Genomic DNA, 27,541 nt, shown 5'->3' with positions numbered 1-27,541 from the left:
CCAAAAGTACTTGGAAAGATTTAATTTTAGAAGTGTAGCGCCCAACAAATCCAAAATATTCAGATGCATCTTTAATGTTGTGTGTTCATCACAGAGATGCACATCACCAAGAATAAAACCAGCAACTTTCATCTAAATAACCTCATTAGACTGCAGGGTCGAGTCAAGATTAGTTTCCTGTGTTTACTGGGTAAACTGGAAGCCCTGGTTTCCACATGGATGTCAAAAAAATCTCAGATAATCTTTTACAAATGTGAAAATTTCCAAAGAGGAGCAGAGGAAGTGCTGACAAAAGCTGTGACGCACAAACTGAAAGTTTTTTGCTGTGTTGTAAAATCCTATTCTTCTTCTTAGCTCCATTTTATTGCACATTTCACTGTTGAAATGTGCTGTTTGGTTGGGAAACAGATGAAAATAAAGCCAACTCAGGGGTCAGCATCCTGTGATTCCAGAGTCAAAATGGCTCTTAGCAACTTTAGCTAAAAGTTAAAATTAAAATATTACAGATTTTTGTAAAATGTGGCAAGAGGTTTGTGGCTTACAACAAAATGAAAATAAAAGCAAAAAAAGGCTAATAAAGAGAAAAATTCTTTGTGTTGTACTAAACCAGTGGTGTCCAAAGTGCAGTCTGGGGGCCAAATGATTAATCATATGAAAATATTGAAGCAATATCTGCAGATAAGTTAAAGCTTGGACACAAAATAAAAAGATAGACTGACTTTACCAGGTTTAGTTTTATTTTGTAGGTTGTAATTTTATCCTGTCATCCTAAAGAAGCTGTGGGATGCGCCGGTCCCAGACTGCAGGACACATGGTCACCTAAATATAACTCTGGAGCTACTGTTTGCTCACATGACGGCCCCCTTCCCTCCCATCATGCACTGGGAGGACGGCCGCCGCTCTGCCATCCGACCTCCTTCAGGCAGAATAAAAAGATCTCATGTTATAATTACCTCACAGTGCAAAACAGCACTCGATTTGTCAATATTAATGATGGCTTCTAATATTAAATTAAAACTGACTGAACTTAAAACTGTGTCACATGAATCTTTTTCCAGATTTAGGAAATCATGCGATTGTGATATTTATTATACAATATTGGAGTAATGAGAGCAGCTGCAATAAATCCACGTTTTCATCAGTCACTATGGCTCATCGAACTCTCTGTGACCTCTGACATCCTGGTTCATCTCATCTGTGAGGCTCCATGCATGATCAGCGCATAAAGTGGGAATCAACCAGACTTCAGCTGTGTCCATCACAGTTTCTGTAACGATTCTGACAATAGATGTTTAAATAGTTTATGAAGGTACATCGTCAAAATATTGACACGTTTGGTGAAACTTTTTCAATATGTTGTGACATTATTCTGTAAATTATACCCCATAAAATTATGACTAGTGTGTAAATAATAATAATATATGACATCATAAGTTCAAATTCTGGAAAAAAGTCTAAATTCTGAATTTCAAGTTAGAATTCTGTAAAAAAAAATCTGAATTGTTAAAAAACTTAATTTTGTAATAAAAAAAGGAAAAATTAAATCAGTATTCTGCAACGAAATCTGAATTCTGTTTAAAAAGATTTATTCTGTAAAAAAAAATCTGAATTTTGTAAAAAAAAAAAAAGTTAATGCTGTAAAAAAAAGATCAGAATTCTGTAAAAAACAAATCTGAATTTTGTAAAATATCGAGTATTCTGAAAAAAGTCAAAATCCTGAGATTAGAGGTATAATTCTCAAGAATCAGAATTCTGTAAAAAAATCAGAATTTTGAAAATTTTTTAAAAACGGTCTGAAAAAACCGTCGGAATTGTGTGAAGACTCCAATTTTTCTGTCATCTATACAACCTAACTTGATTAAAGCTCAACATGTGCATAAAAATGAAAAAAATGGATTTACAATTTCTTGCTAGCTTTTAAAATAAAAATAAAAATGTAACTTATGAGTATTGTAGAGAAAGATCGGGTCTGAATATTCCTTTTTACTGCTTCAAAGGTTATATTCTTCATATTAATCTTGGAAGGAAGTTGTTCTTAAATACGACATTTCGGAGCACATGTTCTGTAACCCGGTGGCTCCTGTGTGACCTGATGTTTTATGTCTGTGGGGTTAAAGGTGAGTTTTTGTCTCAGACCTGTAGACGATGCCCTTGCTGTGCAGGAACATCAGGGCAGACGTAATCTCCGCCGTGTAGAAACGCGCTCTGCCCTCTTCAAACTTCCTGGACTTCTGGATGTGGAACATGAGATCGCCTCCGTTCACAAACTCCATCACGAAGAAAAGACGATCCTGCAGTTTAAGAAAATAAAACAATCTAAATGAGGACACGACATTTACAGCCTCCCTCAGGCTGCAGTGTTATTGCAGAAACCAGGGACCGTGTGCGCAGAACGAGATCAAATATGGCTGCTCATAAATTTTACATGTCTGTTTTATGAATTTCTGTGCAGCCGACTGCAAATAAATCCAGACATGAACCATAGATCTTTGTCTAGTGGTGACGATTAGTCTGTTGATCAGCCTGGGGAAAAGAAAACCACTTTAAGAGGAAGAACATGGAAAAGTTTTCCCAACCTTTAAACTTTTATTATAGCAACCAACTTCAGTTAGTTTTACTGGGATTTTATGTCTCAAACCAACAAAAGCTGAAGCATAATCATAAAGTGGAAGGAAAGTGGTACCTGGTTTTTTTTAAAAAGGTGACCTATTATTCTTCCTTTAGTAGGTCAGGATAGGTAAAAACAGGTTTTATTAACATATATTTTTTTGCACAAAATCCATTATTAGATAAAGATATTTTAGTCTGATCGGTTCTGACTGGAATGAGTTGTTTGAAAATGACTGCAAACAGATGCCCAATTACATGTGCATGTGTGCATATAACACCACTCTCTGTTTTTCAGAAAGTGCTTTTCCACTCTCTGAAAAGCAGAAGTGGAGCCTCCTGCACAACCAACAAAAATGTAGCAGGTGGTTTATGAATAGTAAGTCAAGAACAAAACACGCTCAGAAAAAAGATTTTAAAAATTATGGCAACAAAGTGACAATTAATATATTCAACTTTAACAATAATCTATTGATTTAATTTAAATAGAAATTAATTAAATTATTAATTAATTAATTATTTTTATACTACAAATGTTGAGTAAATACAAATAATTTTTATAGCAAATCCTGACAAATATTACATATCTTAAAAGAATTAATTTATACCAAATATCTGCAGGGGTAGAATCAGCTGACCAAATGTGCTGGAGTTCTGCTAGGGTTGCTAGGTAACAAGCTAGGCTTCAGTACGGTTGCTAGGTAACCACGGAGTCTGGTTTAACAATGTGGAGGTTTTAGAAACTTCTCATTTTCCAGACACCAAAAAAACATTAAATTATTACAAACAAACGGCTGTGTGAGTTTTTTTAAGTACTTGGGTTGTTTTTAGAAGCAGTTGAGACCTAAATGTAAGTATGAAATAATAATAATAGGTCTCATCTAAATTTGTTTGGAGGGATCAATTTGAAAAGTGTGGCAGACATTTTGGCATTTAATCCCCTTTACTCTGACATCCCAAAATAAATCAAGTGTAGCCAAAACAAAATCAAATGTAGCCGACTTCCTGCAGGAGTCTCATAGCAAGTAATCAATTCTGACCTTTACTGAAGAGTAAAAAGAAAAAAAAAGCTCTAAAATGTTTTGTTTTCTACAAACCATGTAGGAGATACAGCTAAAATGAAACCTTCTAGCTTTTTATGGAGAGAAACGTCACAATCTTGGACTACTTTGGTTCAGTCGTAGCAAATGCAATAAACGTTTGAGTTAAATGTATTTTGTCCCATAATAAGCTGCACTTCTATTAGAAAATAAAATATGAAGCATCTTTTACATTGTACTTCCAATGAAAAGTTGCATCATTTATTCAAAGAAATGTTAAATTGCTACATTGGAGACAAAGTGCAGAATTAAAAATACACCTGTGTCCGCCTCTACAGACGTAACCACAAGCCTTACTCATTTCCTCCACTTCTCTTTCCACAGCAGTATTTACATAGACGGCAGACTAAAATCAACATCTGCGATAATTTAGCACCTTTTGCACCAGGTGACTTCACAACAATGGTTGACGTCTGCGGAGATTACCAGGAAAGAGCTGAGAGCAAAGAAATGCAGAATAAACTGAGAACCAGTCGCACCATCAGATCAATTCTTCCCAGGAAGAAGAAGTAGGTCAGGAATGATTTGAGCATCTAGAGCAGATTATGGGCATCCTGTGTCTAAGCCGGGCTTCTTCTGAGTCATTCTGTCAGATTAAAGTCTGGAAATCTGCTGCCACCTGCTGACCAGTTGAGGAAACGACACCTAGAAACTACAAATATTATGATTTCACTGAGTTAGTGTGCCCTGCGACAGACTGGCGACGGGTCCAGGGCGTACCCCGCCTCTCGCCCAGAACGTTATCTGGAGAGGCAGCAGCAACCCTCCGGACCCCAATGAGGGACAAGGGTGTAAAGAAAATGGATGGATGGGTGAGTTAAAGTGACGTGAAGGCCTACATTCATTACAAGACTTTCAGACAGTCATTTCTGCTTATAGACATAATTTGGATTTCTGTAATTCTTTGTGTTTTATCTGATCTGTAATCACAATGGCGTCAGCAAACAGTAGCTGATGGGAATGAGACGGGACACGCCTGAGCTGGAAATCCCACATCAAGGAACCAGTTCAGATTTTTTTTAACTGCTTTGTATTTTTAAGAGTTTTAAAAGATGGGAGGATTTTTTTTCTTGAGGCTCTGAACCTCTGGAATTTGTGCAAAATCTATTATTTATTGATTTATTTAATTAATAATATATTAACATCACAAAACATCCATGCTTTGCTTTATTTTCACTCTTTCAGGATATATTTTTAAAACAAAAATTTCTCCATCTGTCATTCAGCAAATTTAAATTATGTTGGCGATTCTAACTGACCTAAAAGAGGAAAAGTTTAGCTTAATTTAACCTGAAACAGAAAGAAAAGGGGTTATAAGGTGTCTTTTTTTAAGTGTATGTAAATACAGTGTTCACAGCTCAGGTAAGAATGTTTGAATCACCACAGAGAGCGTTTAAATTACTGAGTATGGTGCTGGTTTGCTAGGTCTTCAAGATCCCACTGAATTATTTATCTTAAATTCATCCTCGTCTGATAAATCATCTCAATCACAACTTCAAACTAAAAACTGCAGAGTTTGCCGTCAGTTCTTCTTGGTCTTTGATAGTTTGGTTTTCCCAACATCAGCGTTCTGCAGAAACTCTGTGACTTCTTTTCTTTCTCTCTTTCCTTTCTTCATCATTCTCTCTCTCTCCTTTTCTCTTTCCTTCTATATTCCTTCTCTCCTTATTCTTGCTTCCTCAGTTCTTTCTTTAAATCTTGATTCTTTCTTTCCTTCCTTCTTCTTTTCTTTCATTAATTCCTTCTTCATTCTCTCTTTCATAATCTCTCTCTTCCTTCCCATTTTCTTCCTGCCTCTCCTAACCAGTAACTGGGAGCTACCAGCTTAAACAGACTCTGAACAGGAAATCCATTAAAAACTTCGACACACTTGTGTATTTATCTGTCAAGACAGAATAATTCATCCCTGGCAGGAGCGACAGATCCATAATTAAAACCACAGAATGACGTGAAAATTCAAATTTCCTGAAAACAAGGAAGTGTTCTGGTACATGAGCTGCAACAGTTGTTCCCGCCTACAGGTGATTATTCTTGCACCCATTAGCAGCGTTGCTGCGTCATCGCTACCAGCCTGACAACCTCAGCTGAGCAAACAAAAAATGTGTTTACTTGAGTTACATGACATCAACTTCCAGACAGCTGGATGAATCAGGATTAAATCAGGAGGAGCATTCCTTCACAGTTCGCGATTCACTGGCTGGTATTTTAGTAATTTGTTATTCTGACGATTAATTGATTAATCGGATAAAAAAATGGAACTTTGTACTGATTTTTCATTTATCCACTTTAGTCTTTTTATGAAATATTAGAAATATGGGCAACACTTTATTTGAAGGGGAGTGAATAAGACTGTCATGACACTGTCATAAACATGTCATAACGCCTGTCATGAACATGAATAAGCCTTCATGAATATTTATGACTGTTGTCATAAAGCGTCATTCGGTAAATTATGACACTTTTAATACAAAGTTGACTTTATTCAAAATGTCTTTGTTATGACAACTTGACATTAACCAAGAAATCATTACTGTTTAAACTTTACCTTTAATAACATAAAGTTACCTCATTTTTAAAGTGCAATCAGTAATACTTTTATAACAAATTTATATCAGTATTTCTATATATATATATATATATATATATATATATATATATATATATATATATATATATATATATATATATATCTCGCCCATGCGGCATATACCAAGGAGATGCTCTGTCCCCACTGCTGTTCTGCATAGGCCTGAACCCCCTCAGCCAAATCATCAGCAAGACTGGCTACGGATACCGACTCAAGAATGGGGCCACAATCAGTCACCTCCTCTACATGGATGACATCAAGCTGTACGCCAAGAGCGAGTGAGACATCGACTCACTGATCCACACCACCAGGATCTACAGCACTGACATTGGGATGTCATCCGGACTAGAGAAGTGTGGCCGGATGGTTACAAAGAGAGGGAAGGTCGTCCGCACAGAAGGGGTCTCACTCCCAGAAGGAACAATAGCAGACATAGAGCACAGCTACAAGTACCTGGGAATACCACAAGCAAATGGCAACCTCGATGAGGTCACAAGGAAAGAAGCCACAGCCAAATACCTCCAACGAATAAGGCAAGTCCTGAGAAGCCAGCTCAATGGCAAGAACAAGATCCGTGCAATAAACAGCTATGCCTTACCAGTAATCAGATACCCTGCCGGAATAATCAGCTGGCCAATGGAAGAGATAAAAGCCACGGACGTTAAGACTCGGAAGCTACTAACCATGCATGGAGGGTTCCACCCCAAATCCAGCACCCTGAGACTGTACACGAGCCGTAAGGAAGGAGGCAGAGGACTAGTGAGTGTGAGAGCCACTGTCCAGGATGAAACATCCAAGATCCATAAATACATCAAGGACAAAGCCTCAATGGACGATGTGCTCAGCGAATGTCTCAGGCAATGGGGAACAGAGGACGAGGTGCTGGAGGAACCATCATGGGAGGACAAGCCCCTACATGGGATGTACCACCGACAAATAACTGAAGTGGCTGATATCAGGAAATCCTACCAATGGCTGGAGAAAGCTGGACTCAAGGACAGCACGGAGGCCCTCATCCTGGCCGCCCAGGAACAGGCCCTAAACACCAGAGCAATAGAGGCTCAGATCTACCACACCAGACAAGACCCAAGGTGTAGGTTGTGCAAGGAGGCCTCTGAGACAGTCCAGCACATAACAGCAGGGTGCAAGATGCTGGCAGGGAAAGCGTACATGGAACGACATAACCAAGTGGCAGGCATAGTGTACAGGAACATCTGTGCCGAATATGGACTGGAAGCCCCGAGGTCAAAGTGGGGAACACCCCCAAAGGTGGTGGAGAATGACCGAGCTAAGATCCTGTGGGACTTCCAGATCCAGACAGACAAGATGGTAATGGCGAACCAACCGGACATTGTGGTGGTGGATAAAGAACAGAGGAAAGCCGTTGTGGTGGATGTAGCAACACCAAGTGACCACAACATCAGGAAAAAGGAGAAACTGGAGAAATACCAGGGCCTCAGAGAGGAACTGGAAAAGGCCTGGAAGGTGAAGACCACAGTGGTGCCTGTGGTCATCGGGGCCCTCGGGGCAGTCACCCCCAAATTGTGGCTCAAACAGATCCCAGGAACAACATCAGACATCTCAGTCCAGAAATGTGCAGTTCTAGGCACAGCCAAGATACTGCGCAGAACCCTCAATCTCCCAGGATGAAAGAGAGAGAGAGAGCACCCGCAGAGGGTGAGAAGGGAATTTTTATATATATATATATATATATATATATATATATATATATATATATATGTCCCGTCTCATTCCCATTGGCTACTGTTTGCTGACGCCATTGTGATTACAGATCAGATAAAACACAAAGAATTACAGAAAAATATATATATTATTTTGTACAGTTTTGACTTTATTATTGCTCTGAATATGTTGTTCTTTCAGCCCTTTTTAGAGTCTGGCACTCCAATCAATTGATTACTAAATTAGTTGATGATTATTTCAACAATTGATTAATCACGATTAACCCAATTAATCGCTCTAGCCCTAAAAAAGAACATCTGCAAATGAAGCATGAATAAGAAAAGCACAAGCTGAGCATGTTTACTTTCTCATAGTATTAAACAATCATATTTAATAAGACTTTAGTACAAACTATTTACATAAAGCTACATAAAAAGCATTTCTGTGAAGCCTTGAAATATGCATACATGCGGCAAAAAAATCCCCCCCAAAAAATAATGTTGCCATAAGTAATAAAATAACTTTGGTGTTTTGGGAGAACGATGTTTATGGTCTTTGTAAAAATAAAGTATTACAGATTTAAACCAGGAGGATTCCTTCACAGACTGAGTGTGTTCATGCTTCACTGACCGGTGTTTGGAAACAGCAGTAGAGCTGCGTGAGGTACGGGTGGCAGCGGGCCAGAGACAGAACCCGCTTCTCCGTCATGGTGCACTCCACGTCGTCGTCCTGCAGGATGATGTCCTTCTTCAGCACCTTGATGGCGAAGACGTGATCTTTGCTGTTTAGTTTCGCCAGCATCACCTGCAGAAACCACGTAGTGACAGTACACACATGAAACAGGCAATTCGTCAACTGCTGGATACCGTCAGCAGCTTTGAGCAATTACAATTAAACTTCTTAAGACTTAAAAAGACGATTTTGTTGGGGCAAAATAACTATATATTTTTTGTTATTGCTATTACACTTCATTAGCGCTGAAACGATTAATCAAATTAATCATGATGAATCAATTATTGAAACTACTTAAGTTTCAATAATTAGCTTGAGAAACAGTTTTTTTATATTACACTTTATTAGGACTAAAACATTGTTCTGATTAGTCGGACTATTTGTGATTCATTATGATTAATTGATTATTAAAATAATTGTTGACTAATTTAGTAATCAAATAATCATAACAGACTGTAAAAAGGCCCTTTGCTGACAGAGTAACACACTCAGTGCAATAATTAAAGAAAAACTGGACCATGAAAATACATTTTGCATTTAAAATGCTAAAACATATTAATAGACTGAGATATTTTTTATTTCAAATGAGAAATGTAAATTTATTTTGTACAGTTTTGGTTTTATTACTACTCTGAATATGTTGTTATTTTAGCAAACAGTATTTTTCAAGAGTCTGTGTGCTCCAGTTAATGATTATCTCAATAACCAATTAATCTGATTAATTCTTTGAACCCTATGACATAACTGCAAATAAAGCATCAATAAGAAAAGCACAACCTCAGCATGTTTGCTTTCTTACAGTATTAAACAATTGCATCCAATAAGACTTCAGTGCAAACTTTATTGCAGCTGCAGATCTAACTCTGGCGATTATGTGGAGCCTTGAAATATCCACTCAGCATGAATACTGGCTAAAAATATACATGCAGAACCCATAAAAATATGTTGCTGTGAACAATAAAACAATGTTCTGTTTGTATTTGTGAAAGAAACTTGTGCCATCTTAAAAGCTCTGTTTTTTTTCTCCCATATCGCTCGAAGTCGTTCCCACCTTGCCGAAGCTTCCTTTGCCGAGAACCTGAAGGAAGGTAAAATCTGAGATCCCCAGCCGCGGGGTCTCCGGCTGAGCCTCTGTGGTCGTACTCTCCGTTCTCTCGGACGGCTGCCTCCTCGGCTCTTTAACCTGCTGGAAAAGGTCGACACGTTCACAGAGATCCAGAGGTTATCCAGAGTAATGTGAGAAAAGTCTTTCTACCATCGTGTTTCGCTTGGAGAGTCCTCCGGCCTGCAGACCCATCTCTGCTAGCTTGTTAGCCAGCTCCACGCTGTTGACGCCGCAGTTTGGGGCGACGTTGCCTTTGCAGCGGATGTGAACATTCATTTTACAAACTGAAAACAGGAGGATAAATATATGAATTAGACAAACCAAAAGATAAATGAGATCCCGACTTTTAAGTTTGCTGTACTTTTGCAGTGCAGGCCCTGCCGAACTATTCCCCACAGCAGAGAACCACAGTGGTCACAGAAGGTGGGAGACTTGTAGGTGTGAGTGCTGAACTTGTGAGGGACGTTGATGCTGAAACCTTGAGTTGCATCCTGCAAGAAAACAACGGAGACCGTAAATTAATCAGTACAGGTCAAATTAGTTAAATAAAGTAAGTTAGACGAGCAGAAAAACACTTTGGAGCTAATTTAATGCTGTGAACTTGAAACGAGAAAATGCAACAAAGCTGCAACTTTCTGATTGATGTCTTGAGGTTTTCGTTCGAAACGACCACAACATGTTCTCTGCTTAATCTATCTTCTGAGTTGCACCAGCAAAAAAGTTTGCCTAACATGATACTGCCAGTGGAGATGGTGTCTAAAACCTTTCCGATTTTTTGGGGGGAAAACACTAAACATTTTGTTTCTTCTAAAATAAAAGGCCTCTGAAGACGTGTTTTCCAGATCTTCTTCCTTTAATTTCATATCGGTACGGATAATGGCTCTTACCAGCTTTCATCAGCATCTTCACAAAGTTTTGCTTTGTTCTGGGTTAGATTCACACATTTTGCAACAATGAGCATCAAATTTTGCCCAAGGATGAACCAGAGTTATGAAAGTCTGCATCTGTCTTCCTGCTAACCGTTTTCCCATGTCACACGAGGAAGTAGCGTGTTTGAATCTTTAACGCAAATGATGTGAACGACATCTTGGATTTTGTAGATGTTTATAAACACTTTTATTGTATGTAATACTTTGATTTTGAAGAAAATCATAAAACAACTCTGTAGAAAAATCTCTCCTAATTATATCATTTATCAACAGAAAGAAGTTTGGCAATCCTCACTGACTTAACACAGAAAGAAACAGTTTAATTTAATGTGAAAGAACAAGAAGTGTATGTAAATATTGAGTTTTAAGTGTGTTGGGACTCCTGGTTTAAATGTGTAATAATTTAAATGAGAGTTTAAATTACTGAGGATGGTGCCGGTTTGATAGGTGTTCAGGCTGCTGCTCTCAGATAATATTTCTCTGAACTTCCTCATCCTAATTTGATACATCGGCATTTAAAACTCCACTTCTGACACTGCAGACTTTGCTATCACTACTTTTTGGCCTATGCAAAGTTTGGTGTTTCATCAGCATTCTTCAACAGGTTTTCTTTCCTTCTACTTCTGTTTCCTTCTTCCTTTCTCTAATGCATGCCTTTTATGGTGCTACTAGTCATTTGAATATTTCAGCAGTCTTTGTGTCTTTGCTTCGTTTGCTCAGGATTAACCAAAAACAGGAGAAACTTTTGCTTTTGTACAAAATGCAGATCACTAGTGAGTATCTGTAGAGATGTAAATTCATGAGCTACTCATGTGGGAAAGTTTAGTGAAGTGCGTCGTTCTGGCTCAGTGGTCGACTCAGACAGAAACAGGAAGCTGTAAAGGCTGCTGATCTCTGCAGGTGCTGAGTGGGTGAACTTGCATGTGTGCGAGTGGGCTGCTATTTTAGGGCTTTCTGAATTAACGCAAAAAGTTCCTTAAAGTTGTGTGAAAATGAAGAGAAAAGAGGCAGAAACAAGCAGGCGTTACCTTCTCTTTGGTTGATCTCTTCATGCGTGGACACACAGTGACAACCAGCTGGTGGCACCGCTTATGAACTACACACGTACACACTGAAAACACACACAGGGTTACAGTCGCTTCTGCAGCGGATGACCAACAGTCGAACAAAGAGGACAGCCAGCCTGCACACCTTGACACTGGTAACCTTGTTTTCCGAACACACCCCTGCAACAGAGGAGAGGAAACAGTCAGATCTCCTTCAGACGGTTCCGGCTTCGCTCCGGCTCGGTTTCGGCGGGTCGGACTCACCAGATGAACTCCTTGCAGTGGAAGCAGAAGGTGGGCTGACGGAGGAAAGTGGACATGAACTTGTGCCCGTTGACCTGGTGGATCCGTCGCCTCACGGCGCCCTGCCGCTCCCTCGTAAACTGCTTGTGGGTGTTTTCCTTCGTTACGGCAACATCTGCAATGAGACCGGAGGATCGTTTGGGATCAAATAATGGAAAACGCATCAAAACGCCATCCTTAAAGGGGAAAAATTCACATTTAGCATGTTTTTGTATTTCCATTTTGGTCTCTACTGGTTCTAAAAAAATCACCCCTGTTTTTTTTTTAGCAATTATTTAATGTTTTATGTTGTCTATAAAAACCTTTGGAATGCAATGCAACACTGCGTGTAACCTAGCAACCCCGTCCCACCACCCGCAGGTGGGTAGAGTTGCCAAAAGTTTTACTCAAGTAAAAGTAAAAAAGTATTTAGTAAAATGTCTAATCAAGTACTGGTTAACTGATCCAATTATCATTTAATATTTAAAAATTACATCATCAGATGGCCCAAAATATGAAGTCAATTGGAAATGTTGGTATTTTAAGGACCGAAGTGACAATAATATGTCACTGTGCAATGGCTGCTGGAAAGGAAAAGTGTTTTTTGTTGTTGACTTTCCATCCAGAAACCACTTGCTGCATCCTTGTTGGTTGTGCAGGAGGCTCTACTACTGATTTTCAAACATGTACGGTTGTATAATAGCGCATCTGTTTGCAGCCATTCTCATGGCTAAACGTTGAGGTGAGCGGGGCGTTTCCAGCTGCAGTTAATTTGGATTTAAAATGACAAGATGCACTAAAGCAGCTCATTCTGAACTGATCAGACTAAAATCTCATTATATAAGAATGATTTTGTTTCTATGGCTGTTTCCCAGCCATAGAAACAGGTTGATTTGTAGTTCAGTCAGGTTGTTCTGCTTTGTGTTGTTGCTTGTTTGGATTTAGGATTGTTCAGTAACGCTCTAACTGTGCACCAACTTCCTAAAATGTAAACAAACTAAACAATAATCAGACAGCCGTCATATGAGGATTTGGTTTCCTACCAACGCACCGTGAACTCCCATCTGATGTCATGTTTTATTTTTGTAATATGTATTTTATTATTTTTGGATCCTACACAGCTGTTTAATAGTAACTAGTACGTCAGTGTAAATGACTGTATCGTTGTTTTAAGACTATTTTCCAGTAATGTATTTATAATGGCATAAAACTGCAGGTTCGCCCTGTGAGATACCAGAACTGAGAGATATTTTAAATATCCAAAGTAAAACAACAATCAAAACAGAAATAAAAACCAGGCACCACAGAAACTGTAAATAAAATGGATTCTGAAGTCTAAACAGGATAGTCCATCAAAAAGTAAAATAATCAGAATGGAAATGATCCATTTCTTTTTCATTCATTAACTGATTAACTCCAACACGCTCAGGCCAGAGACGAAACACACAGACTGTGTGCAACATTCTACATTTTTCCACCATTAGTAAAACATTTTGAACATTTCAGTGCAAAACGTTTAAATAAAGTTTTGTTTCGCTTTTGATCCACTCCCTTTCTGAAGAGGGAGTGGATATTGGGAATTTAATCCACCAAGTCATGACCAGGTGTGCCACGTTTTCCTCTCATTTATGCACATTTTTTATGTTTAATGACTGAATGGAAGTGAAATTAATATTATTTTTTCACTTGTAGTTAATCAGTGATTATCCCCTAAACCAGGGAGTCAAACTCATTTTCATTTTGGGCCAAAACTAAAATCTGAATGTTCTTAAAGGGCCGGTTGTGACAGAATGTGTTGATAAAATCCATTTATTTGCTAAAATATCTATAAATAGTGTTTCTTTAAATTAAATAATACTGAAAATCTTTTCTACTGATCAGCCCCTCCAAGATTTTATGATTGTCTTTGTGTTGATTTTGTAATCAAAAATCACAGATTTTGTGGTGCTAATTTAGAAATAATTGTAAGAACTTTTACAATATTTGTGCTAATATATGATACTAAATATGGCTTTTTATTAATCACTGTCCTGGTCACAGATATAACTTGACATCAAGGCTGAGGTAGTCGTCCCTTAAACCCAATGTTTGTGGCCAATTTTGAGAAACAATTTCAGTGAAATCAGAAATCTGTCGATTTTGTGAGAATTTTGCAGATTTGTGATGAACAGTGAGGAATCATTGACGTAACATAAAAAGCTTCGGGGGCCAAATTTGGATCGCAGGCCTTGAGTTTGACACATGATCCCTAAAATTACTGCCTTAATTTATTTTCTCAGTTTTAAACATTAAGTTGTGTTTTTTTAAATACTGGTCACATTTAGACTGGAAAGTGGAGGTTAAACACACCTCTTAGGTGTTGGTGATGTTGGACACAAACTGGGTCAAAGAACTGAGTCGTAAATGTTGTTTATAGATGAAACATAATCAGTTCTGTTCGCGGTGTTCTGACCTATTTAAACTTAAAATAAAAGACAGCCATTTAGAGTTATTATAAAGCTAATCCAACTTTGTGCTAATGCTGAAAAAGAGTTTTAATGAATAAAATGAAACATTTTTTTTGTTGAATAACTTCAGCAGCAATTTATGATAAACTTGTAGACTAGGAGAGCAAACGTTTTGCTTTTCTGACATGTCAGGTGAAGATGTCGCCTGGACATCTTCACCTGGTTCCAAACAGTAAAGGGATTCAGGCAAAACAATAATAAAATGCATCATTTGGTGAAAGGAACTTTAAGTACGTGTGAATTGTTTGACTTGCATGGTTTCTTTAATATTTGCATTTCTTCCACTAAGCAATGAGTTGTGTAAGTATAGCAGAGAGAAGAAAACCACATGAGCTACGGAAACTTACATGCTGAGCCCACACTCTGGCCTGCGAATAAAAGCTGTGATACTCTGAAGAGTGTTAATTTCAGCATAAGTAAACTGCAACAAGTGGTTTCTGGATGATAAGTCAACAACAATAAAAATGTGTCTTCTCCAGCAGCGATTGTACAGCGCATACAGAAATAAAGCCAGCTGACCAAATGCGCTGCAGCTCAGTTTTGGTTGCTAGGTAACAGTGCAGTGTTGCATTACTTTCCGGAGGTTCTTGGGACAACATAAAACATTAATTTATTGCCAAAAAACATCTGGATAATTTTTTTAAGCACTTCGGAGGTTTTTAGAAGAAGTTGGGACTTAAATGGATAAAAATGTTCGAAATGTTAATTCTGCATAAAGGTCTCCTTTAAAGATGCTGACATTTCAAGCACAAAAGTGGATTTATTGCATCAGACGAGGTCTTTGCATCAGTAGACGTACATAAATAGATTCTGCTCGTTTACGGTAAGTAGGTTTTCTTTATAAAGCCTGGCACTACTTCTTTTTTTTCCGCCGGTAGTTCATTTTTCTAATTTTGAAAGCGCACACTTCACAATATGTTAATATGTAATAAAATGCATGAAAAATATTCAAAAATTCAAGAATAAAACAACAAAAAACCTTTAAAAATGGTTGAAGAAATAAGAAAGAAAGCCTGGCTCATTGGGCTAAAATTATTTTTAAACCTGCAACATGTTCATTAGATATTTTTAGGACACTTTAAATTTAGTTTATTTTTTTAAAGTTCAAACCAAGCAAGGCATCAGCAGAAAACAGAAGAAAAAGTTCTACTTAGTAAGTATGAGAATAATAACCCAGAAACATGGTGCAACACATCAGCATGCAGCCTCAACTTCTCCTTTATCATGGCAGCAAGTCACTTCCACCCCTCTGATCCAAAATGCTGTTTCATGATGACCAAGTCAATTCAGTTTGTGTGCAAAGGCTTCGAAGTGTTGTGGAAAATTAGCTGGCAGCTGACACAAATTAGCTCTCAGCTAACAGAGTCACACAGTGGCGCCTGCATGAATGCATTCAGAAGATGCTCGCCGTGACGCCAAAAATAAGAAGTAAAGTTACCGCCCTACCGTCGGTGAACGATCCGGTGAGTATAATCAGGACGTAAACCTTGCCCTCTGGCTCCAAGTCCATCTGCAGACACATAGACACACAACGTTGTTTTTTTATGAATGCACCAGCAGGAAATGGAAGCTCGAAATTAACATTTGGCCCGACAACAGAAGAATTTATTATCAGAAAGTATTTAATTTACAACAGAGATGTTATGTTCTCTAGAAAAACGAGTCAATCAGTTACAGTAGCAGAGACAGAATGCTAATGCTAATGCTTCAGGATGCCATTAGCATCCCTCTGAAGGACTTTGGGCGGCCCAAAGGGAACAAATCTGGCCTTCAAGCATTAGTGGTTGATACAGATGATGAACACTTTCAACATTTTTTAAAAATAAATAAATAGCATCATCTTTAAAAAACAAAACTCCCATTTATCAACAAGGTTTCTGCATTCACCTTAATTTTCGAGTAACTAGAAAAACACTAATGATTGTTTTTCATACAAGTAAACAATGATTTATACATCCACTTTTATGAAATTGTTTAGTTTATTATTGAGCAACTACAAATAAAAGAAGGCACCAAAAGCTTGTTTTAAAAATGTTATATTGAAAAAAAGAAAAAGTAAACTTTTTGTGTTTTCAACTTAACAATTTTGACCCTCATGGTGAAAAGTTTGAACTAAACCAGAAACTAAACCAGAAACACTTGGTAAGATTTAATTTTTTAATTGTACTCTGACTTCAGTACAATATTTGGCGACTCTACCCAGAGCATAGCTTTCATTCCTTTCAGGCTACATAACACTGAAAGAATCTGACGGACTTTACAGGAAGGCGGTCCGACGGGCCCAGCCAGTTGAGTCGCAACTTATTTCATAAGCTGCAATACGTAAACATCATAGAAACTTTTAAAGATGGACACCGCCTGTCTGTCAAGCAGGCATGCGGGGGAACAGATACTTCCTGCCGAAACCACCGAGTGGAAACTCAGGTCACTGAAGTAAGATCTATTTATGTTCGATACACCCTTCCTGGAAAAACCTGACAGGGCACAAACAGAGCCACGTGGAGCATGAAGGCAACCGACAGGCTTAATGTAAAAACGTGTTTTCACTTCAGCTTACAGATCCCTGCTCCTGTTTTCAGTCACTTCCTGAGTCTAGACAGAGATCAGACTTCCACCCTGAACAGCTTCAGCCATGCGGGTTGGTTTCTGGGCTGGGCCTCGTCTGGTAGGCGGGTTGGCGATGCTCACCGCTCCCTGGCCTGAGCAATGAGCCAGGCAGCTTATGTTTTTATCTCCCTCTGATTCAGGTGGAAAACCTTCAGACTGAACAAACAAATTAACCTGCTACTGTGTGAAAACCAACTAACCCCTCAGACGCAGGTGGAGCAGCCCAAAATTATATTCATGTATGTTTTTTTTTAGCAATTAGTTAATGTTTTATGTCTCAAAAACCTCCAGAATGTAATGTTGCCCTGTTACCTAGCAACCCTAGTCGGTTACCTAGCAACCCCAGCCCATTACCCAGACATGCTCAGAGTGGATAATGTCAAGTTGTCATAACAAAGATATTTTGAATAATGTCCACTTTGTATTAAAAGTGTCATAATTTACCGAATGACGCTTTATGACAACAGTCATAAATATTCATGAAGGCTTATTCATGTTCATGACAGGTGTTATGACATGTTTATGACGGTGTCATGTCAGTCTTATTCAACCCCCTTCAAATAAAGTGTTACCAAGTTTTTTCAAAAAAGTAACTCAAGTAAATGTAATTGAGTTAATGTTAGTTACTATCCAACTCTGGTAAGTAGCTATGTATTTACTTAAGTAATGCTGTGCTTTTTACTTTAGTAAATTTATAATGAAGTATCACTACTCTTGTTTGAGTATCGCTACTCCGGAAAGAGTAGTGATACTTCATAGTAACTGAGCAACTTCACTGAATGAAAACAAACATGTTTTAACCAGAAATTCACCAAACACACCTGAAGTTTTTGTTAAAGTTTTATAAACTTCATATTGAAAGAAAATTATTTGGATTTTTTAAAAATTATGTTATTTATATGAGTTATTGTCACTTTGGTTGATAAAAACCCAAAACTTTCACATAATTTACATGATATAATCTTATATAATCTACGCCTTTTCTCAAAAGTGACATCATTTCAACATAAGACCGAAACCTCAATCAACCATTCATGCAGACATAGAGGTGCAACTAACATTTATTTTAGTAACTGAATATCTGGACAACTAATCGGAACAAAAATAGGAACACACTGCAGATTTTTTACTAACCACTTGATCTGTTTTTTTATTAGAAATTATGCAAATAAAAATGTATTCAATTAATTTTTTGAGTAGGAAAATAAGCATTTTATTGACTAAAGGGCAATAACAGAGCAATCCCTTAGTGAATGATTGGTCATTTGTTGAATAGGATGCATATTTTTAACATTAACATCATCCTTAGAGTCACTCCAATTAATGATTAATCGATCACAAATTAGTTTATGATTATTTCTAAAATCGATTAATCATGATTAGTCATGATTCATCGCTTCAGCCCTATATTATACATCTTTAAACAAAAAACAATGCATATGAAAAAATTTTAAAATAAAGAAATTTGTAATGATACAACATTACACAGAGTCAATAATTATCAGTTAGTAGCGGACTATTATCATCTTTAGGTTATTCACATGAGATTTGTGACTTTTTTCTATTTAATAAATAAAAATGACAACTACTGTGGCTGGTGAGGTCCAAACTGAAGTTTGTGTGCCTACGGTGCGGCTATTATAGTAAAACCGAACCACAGAGAAGGAAACCTTTAAATAACTTTAAAACAGAGGAAGGTGGGTGGAAAATGTTGAGGGTCGTTTTTAACCTACTTTCAGTTTATTTGCTGCTTCTCAACTCGCGCCTACAAATACTTCAATGGGGAATCAATAGAGAGGGGGCAACACAATGTGAAGTGCGGAGGTGTTGAGCAGCTAAGGAAGTCAAAGATGTCGGAGTGGTGGAGTCATCTGCAGGCGGGAGGCGAAGGAAGCTGCCCTTTTGGTCTAAATGTCAGAGAAATTCTGATACAGCCGGGAAATGTGAGGCTGCACTGTAAAAACACAAAATATTACCAAGTATTTTTGGTCTAGCTTCTACAGCAAATATCTTAGTACCTTTGAAATAAGACAAAACTAACTTACAAGTAACGTTTCAGCTTTTATAAGTAAGTAATTCCTTAATATTGATGAAAAAGTACTAGTTCAGCTAAAGGATTGTTTCACTGGTTATAAGTGAAAAAACCTGCCACTAGTAGAGCTAAATGTGTTAAAAGTAATATTAGAGGGGATGTATTATTCAAAATTTACTTTTTACTCTTAAAGAAAAAACAAAACAAAACCCCCCCCCCCAGCACGAACGCTTAAAAAAACAAACATCCAGACAGTTTTTGGCAATGAGTTAATGTTTTTTAGTGTCTGGAAAATGAGCCATTTCAAAAGCTCCCAGAATGTAACAATACAGATCAGCAGCCACTGGCGGTTACCTAGCAACACCTGCAGAGCTCACCCGTTACCTAGCAACCCAAGTGGAACTCGGCCAGGTTTGGTCAGCTAGCTTTACCACTACTGGGGTCTCTACTACTGCTTTTAAAAAAAGAGTACGCCTGTACGCGCATCTGTTTGCAGCTATTTTCACATGAAGGTGTAAATGTTGAGTTGGGGGCGTGGCCAACAGAAACATATTTAGATTTAAAGCGACAAGACGCCCTAAAACAGCTCAAAATGGTCAGAACTGAGCAGACTAAAAGTTGTGCAAAAAAATTAATTAACATGTTTTGCATAGACCTATTCTAACCGGTTCAAGGAAGCTTAATAGGTCACCTTTAAGGAATCATTTACTTAAAACAAGCTTGCTATCTTGCTGAAAAGTTACTTATGATTTAGTTTTGTCTGATACTAAGATACTTGCATGAGAAACTAGGTAAGATTTTGTATTTTTGTGGTGAACAGAACCGTGGGCATGGAGACGGGGGGGAAACATGAAGTTTGGGAGCAAACTGGAAAAGAGCCAACAGAGAAGACAAGCGCTTGGCTGTGAGCCTCTGAGAAAATGATCAACAAGTGGGAAAAAAGTGTGATAAACAGCAGAGTGGGCGTGTAAAGGCTTGCACCTCGAAGAAAACCAGCCCCAGCGCTTCGTCTGCACAACAAAGCACTAAAAGAAAAAAAGAAAAGACGCAGCCCATCGTAGTTCAGATCTAGCAGATAGCAACCTCAAGCTGGGGCCTTGAAGTGAGAAAGACATTTGCAGACCAAGTTCCAGTTTCACACCACTTCCTCAAAACTAGCAGGGTCTCAAAGCTCAAGCTAGGGGTTGTTTTCTGCTGTAAGCTGGGGCAAAAAGCACCAGGCATTTCTGATTTCTACATGAAATTCATCCCAACACTGAAAAAAACCCACAAAATTTTACCGAGTATTTTTGGTCTAGTTTCTACTTTAAATATTTCGTACATTTGAAATAAGAAAACTAACTTACAAGCAACTTTTCAGCTGGTTTTAAGTCAGTAGTTCCTTGAAATGAATGAAAAGGTACAAATCCACTGGCAGATTATTTCACTTATAACATGGGTAAAGTATCTTGTTATAAATGAAATCATCTGCCAGTGGAACTATAACTTTGTTGTCAATAATAAGGAATTATTTACTTAAAACAGGCTCCTATCTTGTTGCAGATTAGTTTTGTTTTATTTCAAGAGTACCAAGGCACATGAACTAAAAACTAGATTATTTTTGCAGTGCATGTTCTTGTAATAAATGTAATAAATGCTTGTAATAAATGTTAGTTTTTATCTTTTCAGCAATTTAAGAAGGAAAACCGTTAAGTTTGAAAAGTTAATCTTTGGTTTGAGTTTTTACAGTAAAACCTTTCAGGGAGGCATTGCTGCTTGTGTTTCTGGACGCGCTTCACTGATGTCTAAATGTTGCACATGTGAGACAGTCCTGAGAGTTTTGCTGTTGCAGAGAGAAACGAGCAGCCGCCCCAGGCCTGAACAGGTTCAGCTTACACTCCTGCAGTGGATTCAGGTCCTGGAGGGACGAAAGTACGTTGAAAACAGAGAAAACATAACGGGGAAACTCCAGTCTGAAGAGTTACCTTTCAAACGGTAAACGAGGCCATTTTGGTTTTGGTCAGATCTGTATCAATAATCTTCGGAAAAACTTTGTTTTAAGCCACATGGGACAAACTCAAGGCCCGTGGGCCAAATCCGGCCCGCTGTAGCTTTTTATGTGGCCCTCTAGATTCTAAACACTAAGTGTGCTTAAATATCATGTTTTCAATCAATTCAACACAGTTTTTACCCATTTACTGCCAAATTATATCAATCAGTACCTCCAGTTTCTTGAGAATTATTGTGGGAATTGACGTAAAATCACCAAATCCCTGCATTTTTTAGTACTAATTGGGAGTTTGTTGCAGATTTTTTCCAAAAATTGTTAAAAACTTTACTTGTATTAAACAGCTGCCTCAGCCTTAATTGATGTCAGATTATAATCCATGATCTATAAAGCGAGTAATAAAAAGTCACATTTATCCTCATAAATAAGGTCAAATATCTCCAAATTACTACCACAAACACTTTGATTTTTTTTTTTAAATCATAAACGTATCACGAAATCCTGGAGGGATCTAAAAGATGTTCAATAATAATATTTAATATTAAGAAATCATTGATATCTTAACAGTTTGTAAACAGGTTTAATCAATACTTTCTGGCACAACCGGCCCTTTAAAAGCCTCCATGATGTTGATTTGGCCCAAAACGAAAATGAGTCTGACAGAAAACAGATTCATCTGAGATCAAGGATGTGTGTGCAGCCTCAGGGTGAGGGGGGCTGCTGCAGGTCTGGACCACATGCACGCTGATGCACTTTGCCACGCTTAAGCAGAGCTAACGTTTCGCCACATGGGCCGTCATGTGTGGTTTCTCACTGTGTTCGCTGTCAATAGCAGTCAAAGCCTGTAAGCCAATAAATGGAAACACGAGGCGCCCGAGCGATGGCCTGAGAAGAAGAGCAGACGCGTCCTATAAGGAGTTTAAATGTTAGTTAATGAGTCCTTCGCTTAGGGACAGCGCAGACCTGCTGTGTTTCTCAGTGGGACGTGTAGTAAAGATCATCCTTTAAGCTCTCAGATCTGCTCTGAAGGAGCTTCAAGCAGCGGACATGCAAACCCTGTCCGATGGACATGAAGCATTATTTCACCAGTAAATATTTGTGTTTTTTGCAGCTTCAGCTACGTTTTTTTGCACAACATATAGGAAAAATAACATCATCCTAATATCAGTGTTCAACCGTAACATCAAGATCCAGCCCCAGCTTCCTGATGGAGGGTAAAAAGCTGCTCGCCTCCGATGGCTACTGCTGGTTGCCAAGTTGTCAGCATAGCGCGCCAAGTCTTAGATGTTTGGATGAAACATGAAAGAAAAAGGGGCGCAGTGTTTTGTTACTAATTGTCAACATTATGACAACTAGATAAAGGAAAAAAATTTAATTTTAAAAATAAATATTAAGGGAGCAGAATGTAGGTCAGTTATGCTAGCTTGACTTTGACAACTTTAACGTAGATGTGCTGCAGAATTCTGTGTTTCGGTTCAGTAAAAAAAAAACAAAAAAAAAAAAAACCGCTGATCCACACACCAACTCTCTTACATCTCATCAGTAGAGCAGGTGTCAGTCAGTTGCTATGGCAACGGGTTTGTGTGTAGAAGGTAAAAACTTGAAGTTTGAGTTGTTCTTCAGTGGTTTTTCTGCATTATTTCTCCCTTTTCTGTGGCGCTCTGCACTAGACTAATAAAACCTAAATCTCCGGGTTTCATTTTGCTAACGGTATCGTTGTACCGCGGCAGCGCAGCTACGGACGGCATGTAAAAGAGAAGTTTCTTTTGCCCTCCAGCATCGTGCGCATGCGATGTGTCTACATCAAAAGACAGCTTGGAGTGCATTGTTTGTTTGTGATATTTGAAGAGTCAGGAAATCACTAAAGGTCACAGAGAGTGTTGGACGCATCAGAATGATGAGGAACTCTGAATGACAGCCGATGTTGTCACTGCAATATTCCACAATATTAGCGCCAACGCAATACTGTCTCTGATTGATCTGACTGAGATTTGCTTAATTCTTCCTAAAAACACAAAATAAAACAAAAAGATGCTTTTTTATGTCCAGTTTAAGCTCCATTAGGAGTTTTTAACTCAGAAAGCTTAGCTTCAAATGTTGCTCTGTTTACTTCTTTAGTGTAAACTACTATGTGAAAAAACTGAAAACAGGGAACTGATATGTTTTACTTAAACGTGAACTTTTCACAGAAGTCGGTTTGCATTCTCAGGAGAAAGATCTCTAAACATGCAATGGAGGGAAAAAGAAAGCTACGCTAAGCTTTGCTGCACTAGAAATGTTGCTAATTATAGGAGCTAGCAGCTGATTATCATCATCCAAACTACCTTAAGGTCATTTAGTCTGTGAACTTCTCTGTCTTGGTCTGATAAATGGGCGAGCATCTGACATCAGAGACTCATTCAACCCTCCAATCAGGAGCCTGTCTCAAATTTCCACTGCAAAAACTCAAATCTTATCAAATACTTTGGTCTAGTTTCTAGTGCAAATACCTCAGTTCACTTGAAATGAGACAAAACTAACTTACAATCAACTTTTGAACTTTTTGAAAGATATAGAAACTTGCTTAATATAATAATAATAATTGCTTATTATTGATTCAAACATACTAATTTCAGTGGCAGATTATTTCACTAATAATATGGGAAAATGTCTTTTTTTAATTGAAGTAATCTGCCAGTGAAATTAGTACTTTTGAATCAATATTAAGAAATTATTTATTAAAAACAATCTCTGATTTCTTCCTGAGAAGTTACTTATAAGTTAGTACTTTTAAAATAAGACAGGACTAAAACATTTGCACTAGAATCTAGACCAAAAATACTTGGTAAGATTTTGTTTTTGCAGTGTTCTCTGAGTCCGGATAGTTTCTGTATTTTACATCACAAGTTAAGTCTTTAAAGGTTTGTCAGTATTTAATTTCTGGGGACAAACATGTTGAGTAGGTTAAAGAAAGTCAAAATGAGGTAAAGTTTCCATGAAGTAAATCAGACTGGAAGATAAAACCAGAAAAACATTCAAAGTGATTAAAAATTATTGGCTTAACTAGACTTCCTTTGGTTTGAGGTTTTCTCATGTATGAATAAATCATTTAACTGAATGAGAAATTAAAATGACATCAATAATTTCCATTCATATGATTGACAGATTTTCTACCAAATGTCTTTAATCAGGTTTTGGTCTCAACAAGCCCATTTCCTGACAGACAATTTTGTTTAGAGAGACTTCAGTATCTATTTTATTTATCATTTTGGTTGTTTTATTTATTTTGGATATTTAAAATGTCTTCCAGTTATAATGTGATTTATTTGTTAGAAATAAAAGTTTATTGATCTGTAGGCCAGCTAAGCAGGATTGATGGAATCAACTGACTCTCTCTCTCTTTCGTTACCTAGCAACTCTCTCTTGGTTACCTAGCAACTCTCTCTCTGTCTTTGGTTACCTAGCAACAACCTGTTGAGTAACTGGCAAGTAGCAGTTTAAAGTTCTGCCTCATAACTGCATAAGAATAAAAAAACAATGGAAATTGTGGATAAAACAGCAAAGCTCATGCCAAAAAAGTATTTCAGATATTTAAAACAAAAGAACTAATCAATAATTATCAATATTGATTGATATGAAACGCTTATATTGTGATACGTTTTCCAGCCATATTGTCTGGCTCTACCATTACTGTTATTTTGTGTAAAATGGTCTCAAAAGAACATCATGATTATTTATTTCCTGCCAACAATTTCATGTTCTCTAAGTTTTTCCTGTAATTACACAAATATGTCAATAAACATGTTTTAAGACATGTTTTCTCAGGCTGGAAGCGATATTTATGTTTTGCAGCATCACAGTCCTGGCTTGAATCTTGATAGGAGAATCACTGGATGGAGCTGGAGATTAGGGTGATGGCAATGAGGAATCCAAGCTAAAAGAGTTTCCACTGGTTCCAAAAACCAGTGGAAACATGCAAAAAAGCTGCTGCTCAGTGGTGTAACGACGGGCTGACTGCTGAACTACCAAGGTTTTAAAAACATAAATAAACTGATACTCCTTTAAAATTGTTCAGTTATTTTCTTATTTCACTGCATCAGCACATACAAACCTCTGGGTTGAGCTAAAGTTTGTCTCAGTAATGGAGTTATTGCTGCTGTTATTTCTTCTTCTTCTCTTTCCAGCAGAAAGTGCAGCTGAACCAGAGTTTCATGTTTTAACGTCTTCGCTAAATTCATACTAAAAACACAGAATCTTACCAAGTATTTTGGTCATATTTCCGGTGCAAATATCTTAATACACTTTAAATAAAATAAAACTAACTTGCAAGTAACTTTTCAGCAAGACATAAGTCAATAATTCCTTTATATATATATATATATATATATATATATATATATATATATATATATATATATATATATATATATATATATATATAAGTACTAATGCTGGCATATTATTTCAGTTATAACATGAAAAGTGCCTTGTTATAAGTGAAATAATCTGCACTTTTTATCAATATTAAGGAATATTGTTTTAAGTACTTAAAACAAGCTCCTATAATTTGCTAAAAAGTTACTTGTAAGTTAGTTTTATCTTATTTTAAGTGTAGTAATATATTTCCAGCAGAAACTAGACAAAAACACTTGATTGGATTTTATGATTTTACAGTGTGATCCTGGTTTTGGTGGAAGTTGAAAGGGAGTTCTTCCTTTCCACTGTCCCCACATGCATGCCCATCAAAATTAACTTTCAAGTACCTTTTTAAGCTTATTTTAAGTAAATAATTCCTTCATATTTATAAAAACCATGAGTTCTACTTGCAGATTATTTCACATATGGAAAAAGTGTCTTGTTACAAGTGGAACTAGTACTTTTCCATCGATACAAATGAATTATTTTCTTAAAACTACTGTTTATATGTTGCTGAAAAGTTATTTGTAAGTTAGTTTTGTCCTATTTCAAGTGTTGCAAGATATTTGAATTAGAAATTAGACCAAGAAACGATTTTGTGCTTTTACAGTGAACTGCAGAACACTTTTCTGAATTTTCTTTCATGGATCATTCCTGAATTAAACTGTTATGCAACCAGACTGGACTGCATCATCGACTCCACTCTAATTGATTGATATTTCCTGTATAATAAAAATCAATTGAACCTATTATATTTCTCGCTAAATGACATTTATTGCGAACTTAATTGCAGTTTATGACCTCACGGGAAGCCTTTGAACCTGCCAGATGTTTGCACTCACCCATCCCTCGAAGGTCTCTCCCGTGTTGGATGTTTTGATCATGTCCTCGAACTGGATGGTGCAGTTGGCCACAAAGTCATCATATCCGAGCGGGGTGTCGTGGAACACCGCCAGCTCGATCTGCTTGCCGTCGTTGACGTTGAGGGAGAACTCCTCGTTGTACGTGGGCATGTTGGTCTTCTGCTTGGTGTGTGTCTGCCCCACCTTGTAGTCGTCCACCTTCACCACTATGTAGGGGTCCAGCGTCTGGGGGGCCTTGTTGAAGATGACGGTGTGGCGCGTTGAGAAGGTGGTCGGTTTGAGGTCCAGCGCCTCGCCGATCCGCAGCTTCAGGTATCCGTTAAACTTCATTTTAAAACCGCTCGAAAGTGTTCAAAAAGCATTTAAAAACAAAAATAGATTTTTATAGGGGTGTCAAAGAAGGAAAAAAAGAAAACCACTTCATGGTGAAAGCCGGTGACTGTTGGGAGTCATCCTGTGCAGGCTGACTGTCAACCTCAGTAAATAGGAAGCTGCAGCGCTGACAGGACCTGCGAGTTCCGCATAATTTCTGACAGACGCAAACGCACACAAGACAAAACACACTGGGTTTACTCTGTCACATGGTCAGGCTTGTAGTTTTTACTCACTCAGAGGCGGGTGGGACTACACCGACCATGATGCATCACTGTTCTGCTGGTCCGAAAGGTGGGGAAATTCACCTGCGGTTTGGTGTTCGGGGAAAGCCTGACCTCTGCTGGACATCAGCTGGAACTACATGGGAATTTCTTACATTTTTACTTTTATCTAACTTTATTTTTAGTTTATTTTTAAATATTACGGACAAATTTTTGTCTAGAAATAAAGGCAAAAAATTCTATTACTTTTTTTTTTTTTACATTTTCTTGCTTTTTAACTTTGTTCTTTCTTTCTTGCGCTTACTTTTTTCTTAATTTTTAAAACTTATTTTCTGATAACTTTTTTTCTTACTTAAAAAAAATTCTGTATAGGTGTACAACAAATGATTTGATGATTTTTTTTGGTTTTTAAATTATATGGACTACATTTTGTCTTAAAATAAAGATATATTTTTCTCTCTTATTTACTTTTTTCTTATATTT

At 37.5% G+C, this 27,541-nt stretch overlaps 1 protein-coding gene across 2 annotated transcripts in view; it reads right to left on the bottom strand.

Moving 5' to 3' along the window:
• prkcha (protein kinase C, eta, a) overlaps positions 1-27,018 on the bottom strand; it is a 36,248-nt gene extending 9,230 nt beyond the window's left edge. Inside the window, exons 1-10 of one of the 2 annotated variants that reach the window (XM_088002794.1) lie at positions 26,442-27,018; positions 16,025-16,088; positions 12,054-12,207; positions 11,935-11,969; positions 11,772-11,854; positions 10,176-10,305; positions 9,965-10,098; positions 9,761-9,892; positions 8,608-8,781; positions 2,137-2,291 (exon numbers count right to left, since the gene is read on the bottom strand). In XM_088002794.1, the coding sequence (XP_087858920.1) occupies positions 2,137-2,291; positions 8,608-8,781; positions 9,761-9,892; positions 9,965-10,098; positions 10,176-10,305; positions 11,772-11,854; positions 11,935-11,969; positions 12,054-12,207; positions 16,025-16,088; positions 26,442-26,792 (1,412 nt within the window). In that variant the 5' untranslated portion in view covers positions 26,793-27,018. Of the gene's footprint in view, positions 1-2,136; positions 2,292-8,607; positions 8,782-9,760; positions 9,896-9,964; positions 10,099-10,175; positions 10,306-11,771; positions 11,855-11,934; positions 11,970-12,053; positions 12,208-16,024; positions 16,089-26,441 lie in introns of both variants that reach the window. The other variant, XM_088002793.1, reaches the window with a different exon arrangement.
• Positions 27,019-27,541: the final 523 nt, after the last annotated feature.

This window comes from Poecilia mexicana, unplaced genomic scaffold (genome assembly GCF_051168715.1).
Source record: "Poecilia mexicana isolate PSO_F unplaced genomic scaffold, ASM5116871v1 scaffold_22, whole genome shotgun sequence".
NCBI classification, from domain to species: Eukaryota; Metazoa; Chordata; class Actinopteri; order Cyprinodontiformes; family Poeciliidae; genus Poecilia; species Poecilia mexicana.
This window is presented reverse-complemented; position numbering and strand designations above follow the sequence as displayed.